Below are 14,897 nucleotides of genomic sequence, written 5' to 3'. Positions count from 1 at the left end.
TGCTTTTTCCCTTGGAACTGCACTGCAGCAGACTTCAGTTTCCTTTAATTCCTGTATGCTTCAGGGTGATGTGCTTTGTTTGTACAAGCTTGAGAAACTAAGATGATTTGGTTGAAGTTTTCATCCTTCAGTCTCCACACTCTTTGAAGTGCATGGCTTTTTTCTCTGTCTCCCCAGAGCATGGTCAACCGTGTTGTACACCAACGCTGAATTGTTCTGCTTTACTGGCAGCCATCTGGCAAAACCTCACAAACATTCCCTAATGCAATTTCTGTCTGCCTTTTATTCCAGTCATTTGATGTTCCCACACTGCGATCCTCAGCACTGCATCTCTTTTTATGGCTCTTTAAAAAAATGGAAGGACTTCACTTTGTGACCTCTACTTTGTGACTGATATAGAAGATTCCATTTTGGTATTTTCCAGGTTACATGTTTGCCTGGCATACTTAGAAAATCCCAGATTTTTTTTTAAAGCTTTAAAGTATAGAGGCTGACAGAGGCCTTGAATATTGTGTAATCGATTATGCTCTCACCAGTATAGTAAGTCTGTTTAGTCAGACGTACAGAGAATCCTGCACTTAGGAGAGTCTGATGTAACATCCTGAGTCAAATCTGCCTTAATCTCCTTTACTGATAGTCACACAAATATTCCAAGCTGCTATCTTTCACCACAGGCCTGAAACAGGCATTAATTCCACAGAAACTGCACGACTCAACAGAAATAGAAGCAGGTGGAAGAAAGAAACTTATATTGTGCTTCAAATTGAAAATTTGTTGAACATTCACAATAGTAGCAGCAGGCAGTAGTTGTCTTTCTTTCCCACTAGACACTGTCTCTGGGACTTTGCCTCCTTTTTCTTTATTTTTCTTTTCTCGTCTTACCAACAGGACAAAACAAGACATACAAGCATCTCGGTGGACTGAACCAACAAGGGGAGGTGAAACCAGATTAAAACAAGTGTCTATGAAATCCAGAAGTTCAGATAAATATCATAATCACATTAATTATCTTGAGACTTTTACTAAACTGAAAAACTGGACACAGATTTTATAAAATGACATTCTCTAGCAAATAAGAACGAACTCGTTCAGCCGAAAGAGAATTGGCAATTTTGAGTGTGGTCTTGTTACTGCTCACGGACCTACATCAGCTCAGTCACTTGTGAAACAACAGGGATTGTGTTTATAGGATTGGGGGGAAAAAGGAAAATGTTCCTATCAGCCCATTTGCCCCCCTATGTTCTCCATCTGAAAACCTGCAATAACAACCTGTGATACAAAACATTTGAACATGGCTCAAACTCGTGTAAGGTACCGCAGTGCCGGAGACTAATTGTTTTTAGGACACGGTGAAAGCAGCACCTCAGTGCTTGTACTTTAGTCAGTTCAGTCAGTGAATGGAGCTTTGTAAATGTGCTTGTATAGCACATGGTGGGTGGGGGTGGGGTGAGGACTGCCCTGTTACACCAAAGTTAGCATTGTAGACTGATATTAACCTTTTTCCCCTTTAATCTTAAGTTACTACCATGAAATGTATCTACTTAACTAGTTATATGTATCTAAGGTTTCACCACTTCAGTGATAAAATACTCTTATACATTGAAGAATTTGTATCAACCATGTCTTACACCAATATGGAAATTATTTTATTAATAATATGGTATGGTATGGTTAACGTTAGCCAACTGAAACTCTTTTTTTAATGTTACATGGAGGCTGTGATTTATCTGAATAAAAAGAATTTCAATTTCTATGCGGAGGCTCTTTTTTTGCATACCTTGACAGGCTCGGTCTCTAAAAAATAAGCAAACGTTGTGGTATTTCACTCAATGTTCACCTTCCAATAGAGCTCAACTCCATGGCTGCATCTGTGTTGCAAAAGGCAAATAGGGAGCAATGTGTCTCCTCAGATATGATCCTTTTAGGCTATCACTGTACAGGATGGCAGCTGGACTAATCTTGCTGTACAGATCTACTTTCATTATGACCATGCTGAAGGTGATATCTGAGCCAATGTTCGTGTTAATTCGCTAGAGTGAAATCTATAAAATCCATCATTAATGGGTCATTTTTTCCTCAGTTCCATATGTACATACTCTACATCTATACAGTGCTGTAAAGATGCATTTGCCCGTTTGCATCTTTGTCACACAAGTTTAAGATTTAATTCAATTTAGTTCATTTTTATTCATATAGCACCAAATCACAACAACAACGATTTATATTGTAATGAAACAGAGAAAAACCCAACAATTACATGACCTCCTGTGAGCAAGCACTTTGGCGACGGTGGGAAGGAAAAACTCCCTTTTGACGGGAAGAAACCTCCGGCAGAACCAGGCTCAGGGAACTGGTTGGAGGGAGACATAGGCTATGTTCACACTGCAGGTCTTAATGCTCAATTCCGATTTTTTGATCAGATCCGATTTTTTTGTCTGCTTGTTCACACTACAAATAAAATGCGACAGCAAACGCGCTCTAGTGTGAACCTTCAAAGCGGCCCGCATGCGCAAAAGAAGACGTCACACACAACGCGCTCTGTTTAGACCCAGAGCAAACAATATTGTTTGACTGATGGCCTTAATATAAAGACTTCGGACTTTACGTTTCCCAATTTTTGCTTTAAGTTATTTTGTTATTTACATAATAATGTAAATAACCTAATAATGATCCTTATTGCTGTTTTAGAGGAGCGGTGCTTCAAAGGATAGCTGCAGATTTCTGTCAGAATCTGCAGATTATACAGTACAAATAAAATGTTCACGTTGTCTTCCCAACAGTTTCACTGACATCTACACTGGATGGCCAGGAAGCGTTCGCGATGTCCTATCGGGCGCTTCTCCGGCGCTGATAATTGGCGTCTGTCTTGTGTCAGTGACGTAAAAGACGGATTTAATGCGACATGACCGTTCAAACAGCAGTCGCTTTCTAAAACATCGGATATGTATCGGATTCAGTACCACATACGAAAGTGACACAGATCGGATTTGTGCCGTTCACACTGTCATACCATGATCAGATATGGGTCGCATAGGGTCAAAAAAGTCGGATTTGATGCGCTTTTACCTGCAGTGTGAACGTAGCCTTAATCAGTGTAATTAGGTCATGAAACCAATTTTAACGATAGACAAAGATAACCTGAGTAAACACAAAATGCAGTTGATGATTCTTTTATTGAGGGAAAAAATATCCAAACCTCTTTATGAAAAGGATTTAACTCTTGTTAAATCATTAATTAACTGTGATTTGAAACATGGTTTTAGAAAGCTGACTGACTTAGAGGTGAACACGTTTGAATGGCAAGTGTAAGGTTTCACACAGAGATAAATCCCTGTATTCAGTTAACTTTGTGTGATATCGAACTTTGAAATCAGTGTGATGATCTGAAACGTGTGACAAATATGCAGAGAAAAAATCAGGCAGGGACAAACACTTGATCTAACATATGCAGAAGAGGCTTCACATCTATGGAGAAACGAAATGTTCTCAGTGCTTTCAAGTAATAAATAAATTCATAGGTATTAAATACAAGCAGCCACTGAAGAGAATCTTAGACACAATGTGGCTTTTAAGCCAGACCTCTATAGAAACAATATAAGTATTAGGTCTATTTTAGTGAAACAACACAATGCAGTAATTGATGTACTATGAAATGTAAGCATGGATAATCCTCTCTGCATCACTGAGAATCCTTAAAAGTACAGCTCAGGTCAAATTGGACTTGTCAGTTCCTGAACACTTAATGTGATTAGAGGCGCAAGGACGGGCCAAATTTGGCTGAAAACACACTCTGAGCCTATAAGAAATACTTTCAGTTCGCCTTAATTTAATTGTAGAAAATGTGATTGTGCTTGTCAAATCACAGCTTTAACTTGACCTCAGCTGAAGTGGCAGGCAGAACTTGCAAACTTAATTTAACTAAAATACTAAATAAATAAATAAATAATTCTTCTCTGTTTGTGTTATCTCCTAGACCCCTGCAGAAGATTCACCAAGGTAATCATTATGGGCCATTCAATTTAATGAATTAGGCAATGTGCAGACTTTTCATGAAAGGTGGTTCTAAGGAGTACATTTTGTGTGTACATAGTAAAAAGCATGTGCCTGTAATTTGTTATGACACATTAAGAGCATTAAATGAGGATAAAAAAAAAAAATCTCCTTTTCAGATGCGTTTGCTTCCAACTTTGTTAACATGTTACTGCCACTAACCTTCAATAACGCAGCAGGAGCGTATAAAACCATCCACCTGTTCATTTGCATGAATGGGATATAAACAAGTCAGGAGGCCTTGCAATCAACACATTGGTCAGTGGCCCTACCAGCAGTGAGAAATGGCACAAGGTATATTTAACTACAAAAAACTAAACATCTGGGTGCATTTGTCGCTGAAACTGGGTTTTATCCCAGCTCCAAAAGCATTGAGATACATTTTCTAACATTTTAGGAAACTTGTGAAACCAGCACATCTCAGATTTGCACAAACTGCAAAAATCTGAAAAGTGCTGCATTAAAAAGCTTTAACCAAAGGGACACATTTTTGGTACCTGATGCTATCTGGTTGCTTGAAAGCCTCAAATAGTTCACTAATCAAGTCAAAAGTCATTCAGGTCTGAGCAGGCTTCAGGTTCGTGTAGGTCAGGGGTTTCCAACTCCAGGCCTCAAGGACCTACAGGTTTTAGATGTGTCCTTGATCCAACACAGCTGATTTAAATGGCTAAATCACCTCCTCAACATGTTTTGAAGTCCTCCAGGGGTCTGATAATGAACGAATCATTTGATTCAGGTGTGTTGACCCAGGGTGAGATCTAAAACCTGCAGGACACCGGTCCTTGAAGCCTGGAATTGGACACCCCTGGTGTAGTTAAACAGGCCATGTGGAGATCAAATGATTGATTGTATTTTTCTTTAGCCTTTTTTTGGCTTGCTGGTTTGTTGAAGTCAGAATCAGAATCAGAAACTTTATTGTCATTGTCACCGGTACAACGAAATTAAGAAAGGTCCCCGATCATTGCGTCATCCCTAACAATATCAGAAAATAAATAAAAAAGTGTTGAGATATTTTATTCGCCATCTGCATATCATGGCTACGGTGAAAACCCCCAAGAGTTAGTCATTAACATGCAGTAGAACAGGGGTGTCCAACTCCAGTCCTCGAGAGCTACTGTCCTGCAGCTTTTAGATGCATCCCTACTCCAACACAGCTGAATCAAATGGTTGGATTACCTCTTCAGCATGCCATCAAGTTTGGCAATGGCCTGGTAACAAGCCATTCATTTGATTCAGGTGTGTCGGAACAAGGATGCGTCAAGCTGCAGGACGGCAGCTCTCGAGGGCTGGAGTTGGGCACCCCTGAACATGAAAGGATGAAGACCCTGATTAAGACTTAAAGACCTAAATACTCTCAGAAGGTCTCAGTGAGGACAAATTCTAGTATCCTTCTTTACAGAAAGCAGCTGGATTACAATTTTTCCCTTTTAGGATATAGTGTAAAGTAACAATTGGGCCTTCCTGTAGTGCTGTCAAGTTGGCAACACTGTGCCTCTGTATCCCTATTTACATTTCCCATTTATGAACTGGTCTAAAAAGTACGATGTGTGTAGCTTTCTTTTGTCATCTTGTACAATAATCAGCTTATTTTCCTTTCATAATAATTAGCCTTCTTGTACAGAGTGTGAGTCATTTGGGAGGTCACAGCTAATCATGATCTGACTTTCCCCTGTTGGCTCGTCAAAGATATTATCAACTTGCATTTAAGAAGTCCAAGCATTGAGATGATTAAATGATGATGATGATTGCATGCCTGGTGCGTGCTTATACATCATACCAAGACCAGCGTGCTGCATGTTTTAACGTTACTTATGCATTCTCCTCTCATGAGAGGAAATACAGAAGCTAAGCACATAGGCTCACAGCTCACGCTCCAAATCAGGATCATTCTCAGTGCAACACTTCTCCCCACACCTCCCCTTAATATGCTGTGGAAACGACGCTGTCCGTCTGACTCATTATTGTGCTTTGTAATCATAGCAACTGCTGTGACTCTCAGGCATTCGGAGATGAATTAGAATGAGAGACATCTCTTTGCAATTTCCTTGAAAGCCTGTTCCCGCTGAAGGAACACAAGCTGGACTAAAAAAGGAAAGAATCTGGAAATAGGTATCATCTTCACTTTCCACATAACAACTTGAAGTAGACTGCAAATCCAAACGGGAGATATGCCACAGAGGTGTGTGGGTGCTCCTTTCCCCACAGAGAGAAATCCTGGGTGTATGAATATAGCTCCCACGAAATGAAAAAAGAAAAAGCCAGAACAGGGCTGTAAAAGCTGTAATATGCTACTTGAAGGCAGATTTGGTAGTTACTAGTGATGATGGATTCATGTGGAGTTTCTAGGGACTAGGCTGGCTAACAGGCTCATTCCCACTGTTAAATTATTAAAACCTGGAGGGTTCAGGAACATCCACATGTTTTTGCACTCGTCATATTTTATTTCATAGTAGTCATCAGGAGAGAATTAATTATTTACAGTGCCACGTCCCTAGACGTTTTTGAATGGTTCATTTTCGTTGGCAGCTATAGATGATTGGTTAACCTTCTCTTGTTCTATTGCCAGAGGTTTCAGTCCTGCACAGAGCAGCTATACAGAGTGCCGTACCGGCCTTTATCCTGCATGTTGAGTTACCATTGCGTGTGATATCGCATTCTTTTTCATCACTTGCAAATGAAATTTATTTGACACAAACTGTTCATTGTCCCAGGAATCCTTCATCTGTTTGTTTACCCACGCATTCAAACTTTCAGAGGGGTTTTCCACAGCAGTGTTTTCACGCTTCCGACGGCTTTTTCTCTTTCAGATCCACCGATTACGGCTCCACATACGAGAGAATGAATGACAAAGTTGGATCCAAGACTGTCCTAAGTTACTTATACGTCTGTCCGTCTAACAAGAGAAAGGTGAGATGCTGCAAAAAGTTCATTTGCCACAAAAAGTTGCTCATGGGTGGAAATGCTTTGACATGTTTTCCTTTAATGAATTGGGTATGATTACATTTGCACAGGCCTAATTCCATCAGTACCAACATGAGTCATGTCATACTCATCAGTCTGCTCTCCTGAGAGCCTTCTTTTCAGAGAAAACCATTTCCATTCATTAAACAACTCTAGTAATGTCTATGTTAGCTGTTTTTATTTGGTTTCAGCTCACTGTCAGTGGAACTTCAGACAAATTTTAGTAAGAACGTCTTAATTGGCACAATTTCTGTATTTCTTGGTTTGGCTTTTGTTTTCAAAGCAATTTTTTTAGGAAAAGCCAATAAGAAAAGGGAACTGAGACTCACAAAGATGATTTATTTAGAACAAATATGAAATTCAGACTTTCATCACTACAACGCAAAACTCTGAATAAATAAACGATCAAATCCTTTACTCCCATAAAGAAAGATCGTGTTTATATTGACACTAGTTAAAATATGTATTATGATTTCTATAGCTACAACTACAATATCCCAGTTGTTGCACTCATATTTACTCTAGATTTAAGTACCTGACTGCAACTTAGAGACTGTAGAACCGAGACCACCGAGTTGTGTGTGTTGCACACTTTGTTAAATAAGCTGATCTGCAGGAAATTTAAACACATCATGGTCAAATTTTGAATCTAACCGGATGATAATTTATTGCTTAACAGCTTAACGTGCAGGTCGCCTGAAGACTGTCCAGGACCTGATTAGACCTGGTAGGGTTAGGTTCATATCTACTGATTTACCTGAAAGTATTTGGCAAACCCAAATGGAAATATTATAACAGAAGAACTTTGAGGAGACGCGATCTGAAAGGTACCATCATAATTGGTTGTCTGATGGATGTTCAGGGGTTAAAAATCTGTATTGAACTTGACAAATCATAGTTTTGAGTGAATCAGCTCATTTTGAGGCTTTTCAATGGGAACATCGGCAGTCTTGAGGTTTATTGACAGAGACAGAATACAGACAGAACAGGTCTGTTTGGTAAATGAAAACAGTATTTAGCTTTGGAGCTTTGGAGCTGCTGCCTGGTTTATAGGACATGACTGTGTGGCCTTTACAGGTAGGATTAAATCGGTGCTCATTGCTTAAAGCTGTGTTTACAAGTTGAGGTATTAAATAGAATACTAGGTAACATAGATTATTCGAATGGCATCTGAAATTGAAAATCTTATGTGAGTTTGCTTGTGGATGAAATAGTCTGTATATTAGTTAGGAAACTATGTACAGTGAGTCCTTGCTCTATAAGAATATTTCTGGCAACAATCTAAGTGGAATTTTAAGAATTTCAAGCCCCAAAAAACAAACCCATGACCACTGCCAGCTGCCAACCATCTGCCAATGTTTTTAATTTTCCAGAGAGTTCTGTCAATTATTGATTTTTATTGTTTTCTGATCATCTACGAATATGTTTTTCTATCCATCTGTCTTACTAACTCCAGCTAAAATAAAATGTGCTAATTAATACTCAATCATTTAGGGTTTTGGTCATTGTTCTCTCTTTATGGTTACGGGTCATCTCTGTCAAACAGGAGGGATTCTAAATCCCTACACTTTTATATTGAGATCCAAAACCTTTATCATCAGGCTGCAATCTGATATTCCCTCATGTGTTGAACATCACGCATCTGGTGCTCCAAGCAAAAATTTGATAGGCAAGTGGAATCGTAGCCAAGAGTGTGCTCCAAGCAGCAAAGCTACAGTCGGAGTCTACTCTTCAATCTGTAGCCTACAGGCAACCAGAGCTGTTTCTGAATCCATGTGTTTTCAGTCAATTTACAGTATTCTGTATGTGAATATATATGGACCAATCGACCCAGCTCTCTCAGCCACAACGCGGCACCTATCGTATTCATATGGCAAAAATAAACTTTGCAAAGCAGTAAGATGATCTGTTTATCTGGTATTTATGGCCGGGGACAATAATGCTGTTCACGTGGAGCCCGACGGGCCGTTAGTTGGAATAACAAGTCACTCTTTGTAGTTGCGGTTTAGTATGAGCCAACACAAAAGCAAAGCCGTTAATCCGTCAGTAACTTCTAACTACAACAGTAGACAGATAGTTAAAGTATGTATTATGTGAGTCATTTTTTTAATAGTATTGTACAACAGTCCTGTTGCCTTTTACTCCTTTTTTTGCAACTGTTACAGTATGGAGAATAACATTTTAGATTACTTCGAATTTCACATCTTAGATGGAAAATAAAGACATCAACAGGTGGTGTGGTTCAGTTCTGTAACGTCTCTTTTATATAGGTTGTGTAATGATGATGCATCTAGAACTTCACATAGAACTGAATTTTATCTAAAGAGCATCAATGCACTGTCAGCACTAGTCATCTGAAGGTACTTTATATTGTAAGGTAAATATTAAAAGTCAGCAGTTTGCTTTTCAGGACGCGGTGTAGGGTGGGCTGCCTCCTGCAGCTGAGAACATTGTTAAGAACGTTAAACCTTAGCAGGAAAGGTTTGGCCTTAATAACAGTCGTAATAATACTGACTTTAGAATTCAAGGGTTGCACGTCGAGTTGAGAACTCTCTGTAGGTTTCACACTGTCACAATGTTTATATGTTAGATCAGTTGTCGCTATAAAATATTCACAAAGGCTCCTTTAAACACCACCCAGGCCCACCGAGACCGTAGAATTGAAACATCTTTCTTAAAACATTTAAACAGTCAATTCAAAGTAAGTTTAGTCAAAACAGAGATTTTCCCAACAATATGATTAGGTATCCTTGGAAACAATCCTTTTGTCTACATTGGCCTACCCGGTTAGACTCACGTACAGCACGAACTGACTTACGGAAACCAAAGCGTGACTCCAGGCTGTGTGGAGAACGTGCTCATTGTTGTGGAGGTGCTCGGGCTCATCAGCCTCACTTTGCCAGGGCCGAGCCAAGGTACTGACCCCGAATACGTTTGCGTGCCATGGGAGTTAATAGGATCCCCAAGACTGTTGAGCTAAACCACGTTAGGGCGAGGAACAGATCATAGCCGATGCTGATTGCTCCTCATGACTCACTCCTCCTCTCTTTTTATGTGGAGAAAATTTAATTCCACATCAAGGGCATAGCAGAAACGTAGTCCCTCAGGTTCTCTCTCTCAGGTTGCTGATGTGACACACTTTTGTGTTATTCGGCTTACGTGAGAAAAAGAAAAATAACACTTGTACTCGTGTAAACAACAGCTATTAGTCACTGAGTTTTTTAACACATGTTTGTAACGGCGTATGTTGGCCAAAATCTAGCAATAATCCAAATGTTTTCCCAGTTTCCGTTCTGCCTGTGGGCTGATTGCCTCTCCGACCTCATCTATGGCCTAATTATTTTGGTTTACCGTTGTGCATGTATGAAAGTTTGCCTGAGCACTTGCTTTATTTATCTTTTGCCTCTTGCATCCGAGTCGTCGTGTTCTATAAAAAGAGCCGTCCGGTTGCCCAATCACTCACTGTAAGATACAATCGTCTGCTGCTTTCTGAGATATTCCTTCAACCACAATAAAGGCGCCATTATATGATCACTGCTTTTGTTTTTTCTTTTGTGCGTACATTGTTTTAGAAATAAGGTGAAGCTGTGACCTTTTACAAAGTCACATTATAGATTTGAATGATGGTAATGACATTTAGTGCAGATCGCTGAAATTGACAGCTGCCATGAATCTTCTTGGCTGTATTCTGATGCTCGCCGTGTGCTAAATCCTTGATCGAACGGCTCATGGATTACGTTAAATTAAAAATAAGGACATGCACTGTTTAACTGCCATTGAGGAAGCGAGAAGTGAAAACATGATAGCTAAATGTTGGCGATTAAGTCCTGATCCATGCTTAATGAGCATACTGCTGCGACAACTCTGTGTTAAACCCTCCCGTCAAAGAAAGACTAAGCTCAATTGATCTGGCGTGATGCGATTCATTTGCTGCAGAGAGTCTCTTTTCCTCCCTCTCTGATCCATACCTCCACATCTCATCATCTGACAGCTGCTGGCTTCCGTCTCGGTGCCGTAGCCCATGCACAGCTCAACGGCAGGCTGATAAAACACAAAGGTTATCCCTCCGACCTTTATCGATTTTGTTTTGTTACCCTCCTCACTCGCCCACTTCCTCACCGAGGCCGAGTGGATGCTGTGAGGGAAATCTTAATCACCTCCCGCTAATGCTATCGGTCACTGTGATTTTGGAAGTGAATAATTATTGTTTGAGGCTGATTGTTTTAGTAGGCAGGAGAGAAATTGGCTGCTGTTCCATTTCCCGCCTTTGTATTGGCTTTGAATTGGTTCTGGGTTCTTTCTAATTGCAGAGGCGACAGACAGAAAGGGCTTGTTACGATAATGTCTGAGGTTGGGAAGTAATGTGGTTGTTTTTGCACTTACAAGGTGGTAAGTGAGTAATAGAAATGTGAAAATGCTTTCTGCGACCGGTTCCTGATAAAATGAGAGGCCCGCCCGAATCAAGGCTACAGGAAAGATGACCTAAAATGCTGCAATTGGAAGCTATAGTTGTAGCATGTGTGACGCTCGTCGCTCAGTTCAAAAGCTCGAACTAAAGACGAGGGTAGATTTTTGTATGAGACATACAATATGTTCAGACAGGCTTTTCTTTCCTTTAACTGAAAGTTCTGACAGGTGACTGAAAATGTAAAACAGACTCTGCTGCTCACAGCAACATGATGAAATATGATTACTGCTTAAAAACTGTAAATTACATCCGACAAGCCCCAAAGACTGTTGCAGATATCAGGAGGCCTTGGCATTAGACAGTGACAGGTAATGAATGGCAAGATTGGCGAGCCCGGGCCAATGAGAAACCCAGATTGAGAAAGTGCTGCCTGTTTATTGGTGCTTAATGAAAAACAATTTATCTAAATCACCACCAGGGAGGGTTCCTGGTTAAAGCTCTGGAAAGAAGGCTAGCATTTCTGTCAGTGACAAATGTGCTGTTGTTTTTCCAATTCAAATGGAATTGACGAGAGAAAACAGCCGTTTGGGCTGTGAGTGCCATCGCTACCCACCGTTCCACCACACAATTATAGTGGAGGCGTGGGCGTTGTAGTTTAAGCCAGATAACAGACTAAACACAGAGAGAGAAACATTCAGAGCGGCACTACCTCATGTTTTAATTCTAATGAGAAGCACGGTAGATTGGCTTGTACTCGGCTCTGTTAGAACTTTGGAGTCAAGCTCATTTTTCCTTCTTATTTTTTACTTTTGTGGAGCACAAATTGGCCTATTAACCCCGTTTCCAGCTGCAACAGGGAGCAGCTTTCAGAACCAGGTGACCAACAGGACCAATAAGCAGTTAGCTGAGAGGCTATGTAAGCGGACGAGCTAGCAGTCAGGCAAACAGTGTCTTCATCGGGATTTGAAGAATAAAATAAAATAAAATAAAATTTTTTTGTACTTACCAGTACAATTTTACTGTGTGGGTGGTAACGAATTAGCAGCTGTATTACGAAGTCTTGCATGCTGCTTTACAGCTAAGCAAACAGTATTAACAAAGAGATTAAAAATCAGCTGCCCAATATTTTCTTCATCTTCATTGTACTGGTGAAACACCCCTGATACCTGTGATGCCGTTGTGAATGCTTTCAGTGGGTCCCATGGGTTACAGAAGAAGCCTCAGACCCCACAGGCTCTTTGTTTTCATGGCAGCACTGTTGCCATCAGTGCAGTAATGTTTAGGTGGGCTGTATGTGCCAAATTAGCAATCCACACCAATGCAAAAACCCAGCAGAACTCTGCGTTAATGGTATTTACTTTACCTGTCAGTGGTGTTAATGTTACGCCTTATTAGAGCATCCATATGGTCCTGTGATGAAGTGTGTATTGATCAAGTTTCTAAGATAAAGATTAGTTACCCTAAAAGTGAAGCATGCAACAAAACACCTTTATTTATTTATTTATTTGTTTGGAATCATTCAAATTCCTGTTTATATAAAAGTACACCAAACTGACAATGGATACATTTCAGATTCTATGAGTCAAAAGAGTACCATCCCTTTTAAATGCTACATCTATGCTAACACCTTCTTTTTATTCAAGGAGGAATTCCTGTGAACATTTTATCTGCTCCCACAAAGACTCCAAATGTCATTAGCTGAAAGAAATATGCATTGTGGAATCCCTGTTCTTATTGAATACTGTAATAACTGTGATAGCTCTGGTAGAAATATTCCAAGCATGAAATTAGGGCTTCTACTACTGTGGAGCTGTTAAATTTGAAATTAGAGTTTTATTGGAAGGAAAAATGACATGCTAAAGCAGCGACTGATAACCAAAATAACATACTGTATGTGCAGATTCATGCATGGCTGCTCAATCCCTTGTTTCTACGGCATTTAATTGCAGCTAGACCACAAGTGGCGTCACCTTACTGTAATCTATTTGGACAAGTCGTTTTAATGATCAATTTTTCTGATGCCACCTACGTGCTCGAATGTGGTTGTGTTTTGGTTTAGATGCCACTTCCCTCTTTGCTGCTGCGAGCAACCTTCTATCTATTTTGGAACTAGACGATGAAAACGCCGAGGCGCCGCCTCAGAAAAGCTGCAGAACTATGGCAACGCGAGTGCAAGAGTCGCAGTCAAGAAATGAAGCTGGAAATATTCCAGAGCTGTTTGCCAAGCATAAGCCTGACGTGTGCCAAAATGCCGAGCCTATTCTGCTGACACTAACGTCTCTCTTCCACCTCCTCTCATCTCCCTGTCTTTCCACCTCTTTGCACAAAATTTGCCCTTCAAATCCTTTCTTCTCCCACTTTCAAAAACGCACACCTTTATCCTTCACGTGTGTGCACGCCCTCCTCCTCATCCTTTTCCCTTTCTCCCCCTCCCCACTCTCAGATTATGGTGTTGACAGATCCAGAGTTTGAGAGCAGCGTACTCATCAGCACTGATGAGGGAGCCAGTTACCAGAAGTACCGCCTCAATTTCTACGTCCTGAGCCTTTTATTCCACCCCACTGAAGAGGACTGGGCCTTAGCTTACAGTCACGACCAGAAGGTGAGATCATTGTCATCTTTTTTCTGTCCTCACCTGTAATTAGCTCTTTGCTCCTTACTTGCAACCTTTTGTGCTGCTCACATAGCGTACTGTAGGTTTTTCAATTTAGCTAATTACCTGATGGTAATGGATGAATGTAATTTAAAATTATTTAGGTAGAATTAAGTGTGAGCGCTTTCTTTGAGACACTATTATTACAAACCCTCTATTTCTATATCCCCCCTTTAATATGATAATATTGTCATAATCCCCTCTGTTACATTGTAAGCTAAACATATTGATTGTTTCACATGAAAGCTCTTCAGTAGTACCAGTAATGGTGCACAGGTGATGACTCACAGATAAAAATCTCCACTCTCAACTTTTGTTGAACTGAATAGTTAAATTCTCCCCATTACTAACTAACCCTTCATGTAACATGTGCCACAATCAATACAAGCACATATATCCTTTGTCATCTATTTTACACTACCCCCAAATCACTGGAAAGGCTCGGATTGTGAAATGTGTGTGACAGCAAATTCATATTTGCTGGAAGTGCTTGTAAGAAAACTAACAAACATGTTGTAATTTTTAATTATGATAATAAAAATGTTTTCTTTATTTTCTTTATGAAATAATCAAACCAATTCTATAACGAGCAGCAGAGCGATGCCACCTATTGGTTAGTTGGTTAGAGTCCCACATCAAGTGTTTTTCCCTCAGTGTCTCTCATTCAGCATCAACATCTGTTTCCAAGACAACATAACTACCATATGAACTAGTCAAGTAGTCGGGTGAAGTCTGGGATCTACATCTGCAAAACTGGTCATTTATCATTTAAAAGTGTGAATTCATGATGCTAATCAAGTATATTGTATTTCTCACACTTTTCAT

At 40.0% G+C, this 14,897-nt stretch overlaps 1 protein-coding gene across 3 annotated transcripts in view; it reads left to right on the top strand.

Moving 5' to 3' along the window:
* sorcs3 (sortilin related VPS10 domain containing receptor 3) overlaps positions 1 to 14,897 on the top strand; it is a 233,671-nt gene that overhangs the window by 115,882 nt on the left and 102,892 nt on the right. For all 3 annotated transcript variants that reach the window (XM_031744408.2, XM_039614103.1, XM_039614102.1), the window contains exons 3-4: positions 6,858 to 6,957; positions 13,863 to 14,021. In XM_031744408.2, the coding sequence (XP_031600268.2) occupies positions 6,858 to 6,957; positions 13,863 to 14,021 (259 nt within the window). The remainder of the gene's footprint in view (positions 1 to 6,857; positions 6,958 to 13,862; positions 14,022 to 14,897) is intronic.

The sequence above is a fragment of the Oreochromis aureus genome, linkage group 6 (assembly GCF_013358895.1).
Source record: "Oreochromis aureus strain Israel breed Guangdong linkage group 6, ZZ_aureus, whole genome shotgun sequence".
NCBI lineage: Eukaryota > Metazoa > Chordata > Actinopteri > Cichliformes > Cichlidae > Oreochromis > Oreochromis aureus.
The sequence above is the reverse complement of the archived record's forward strand: the minus strand, read 5'-3'. Positions and strand labels throughout refer to the sequence as shown.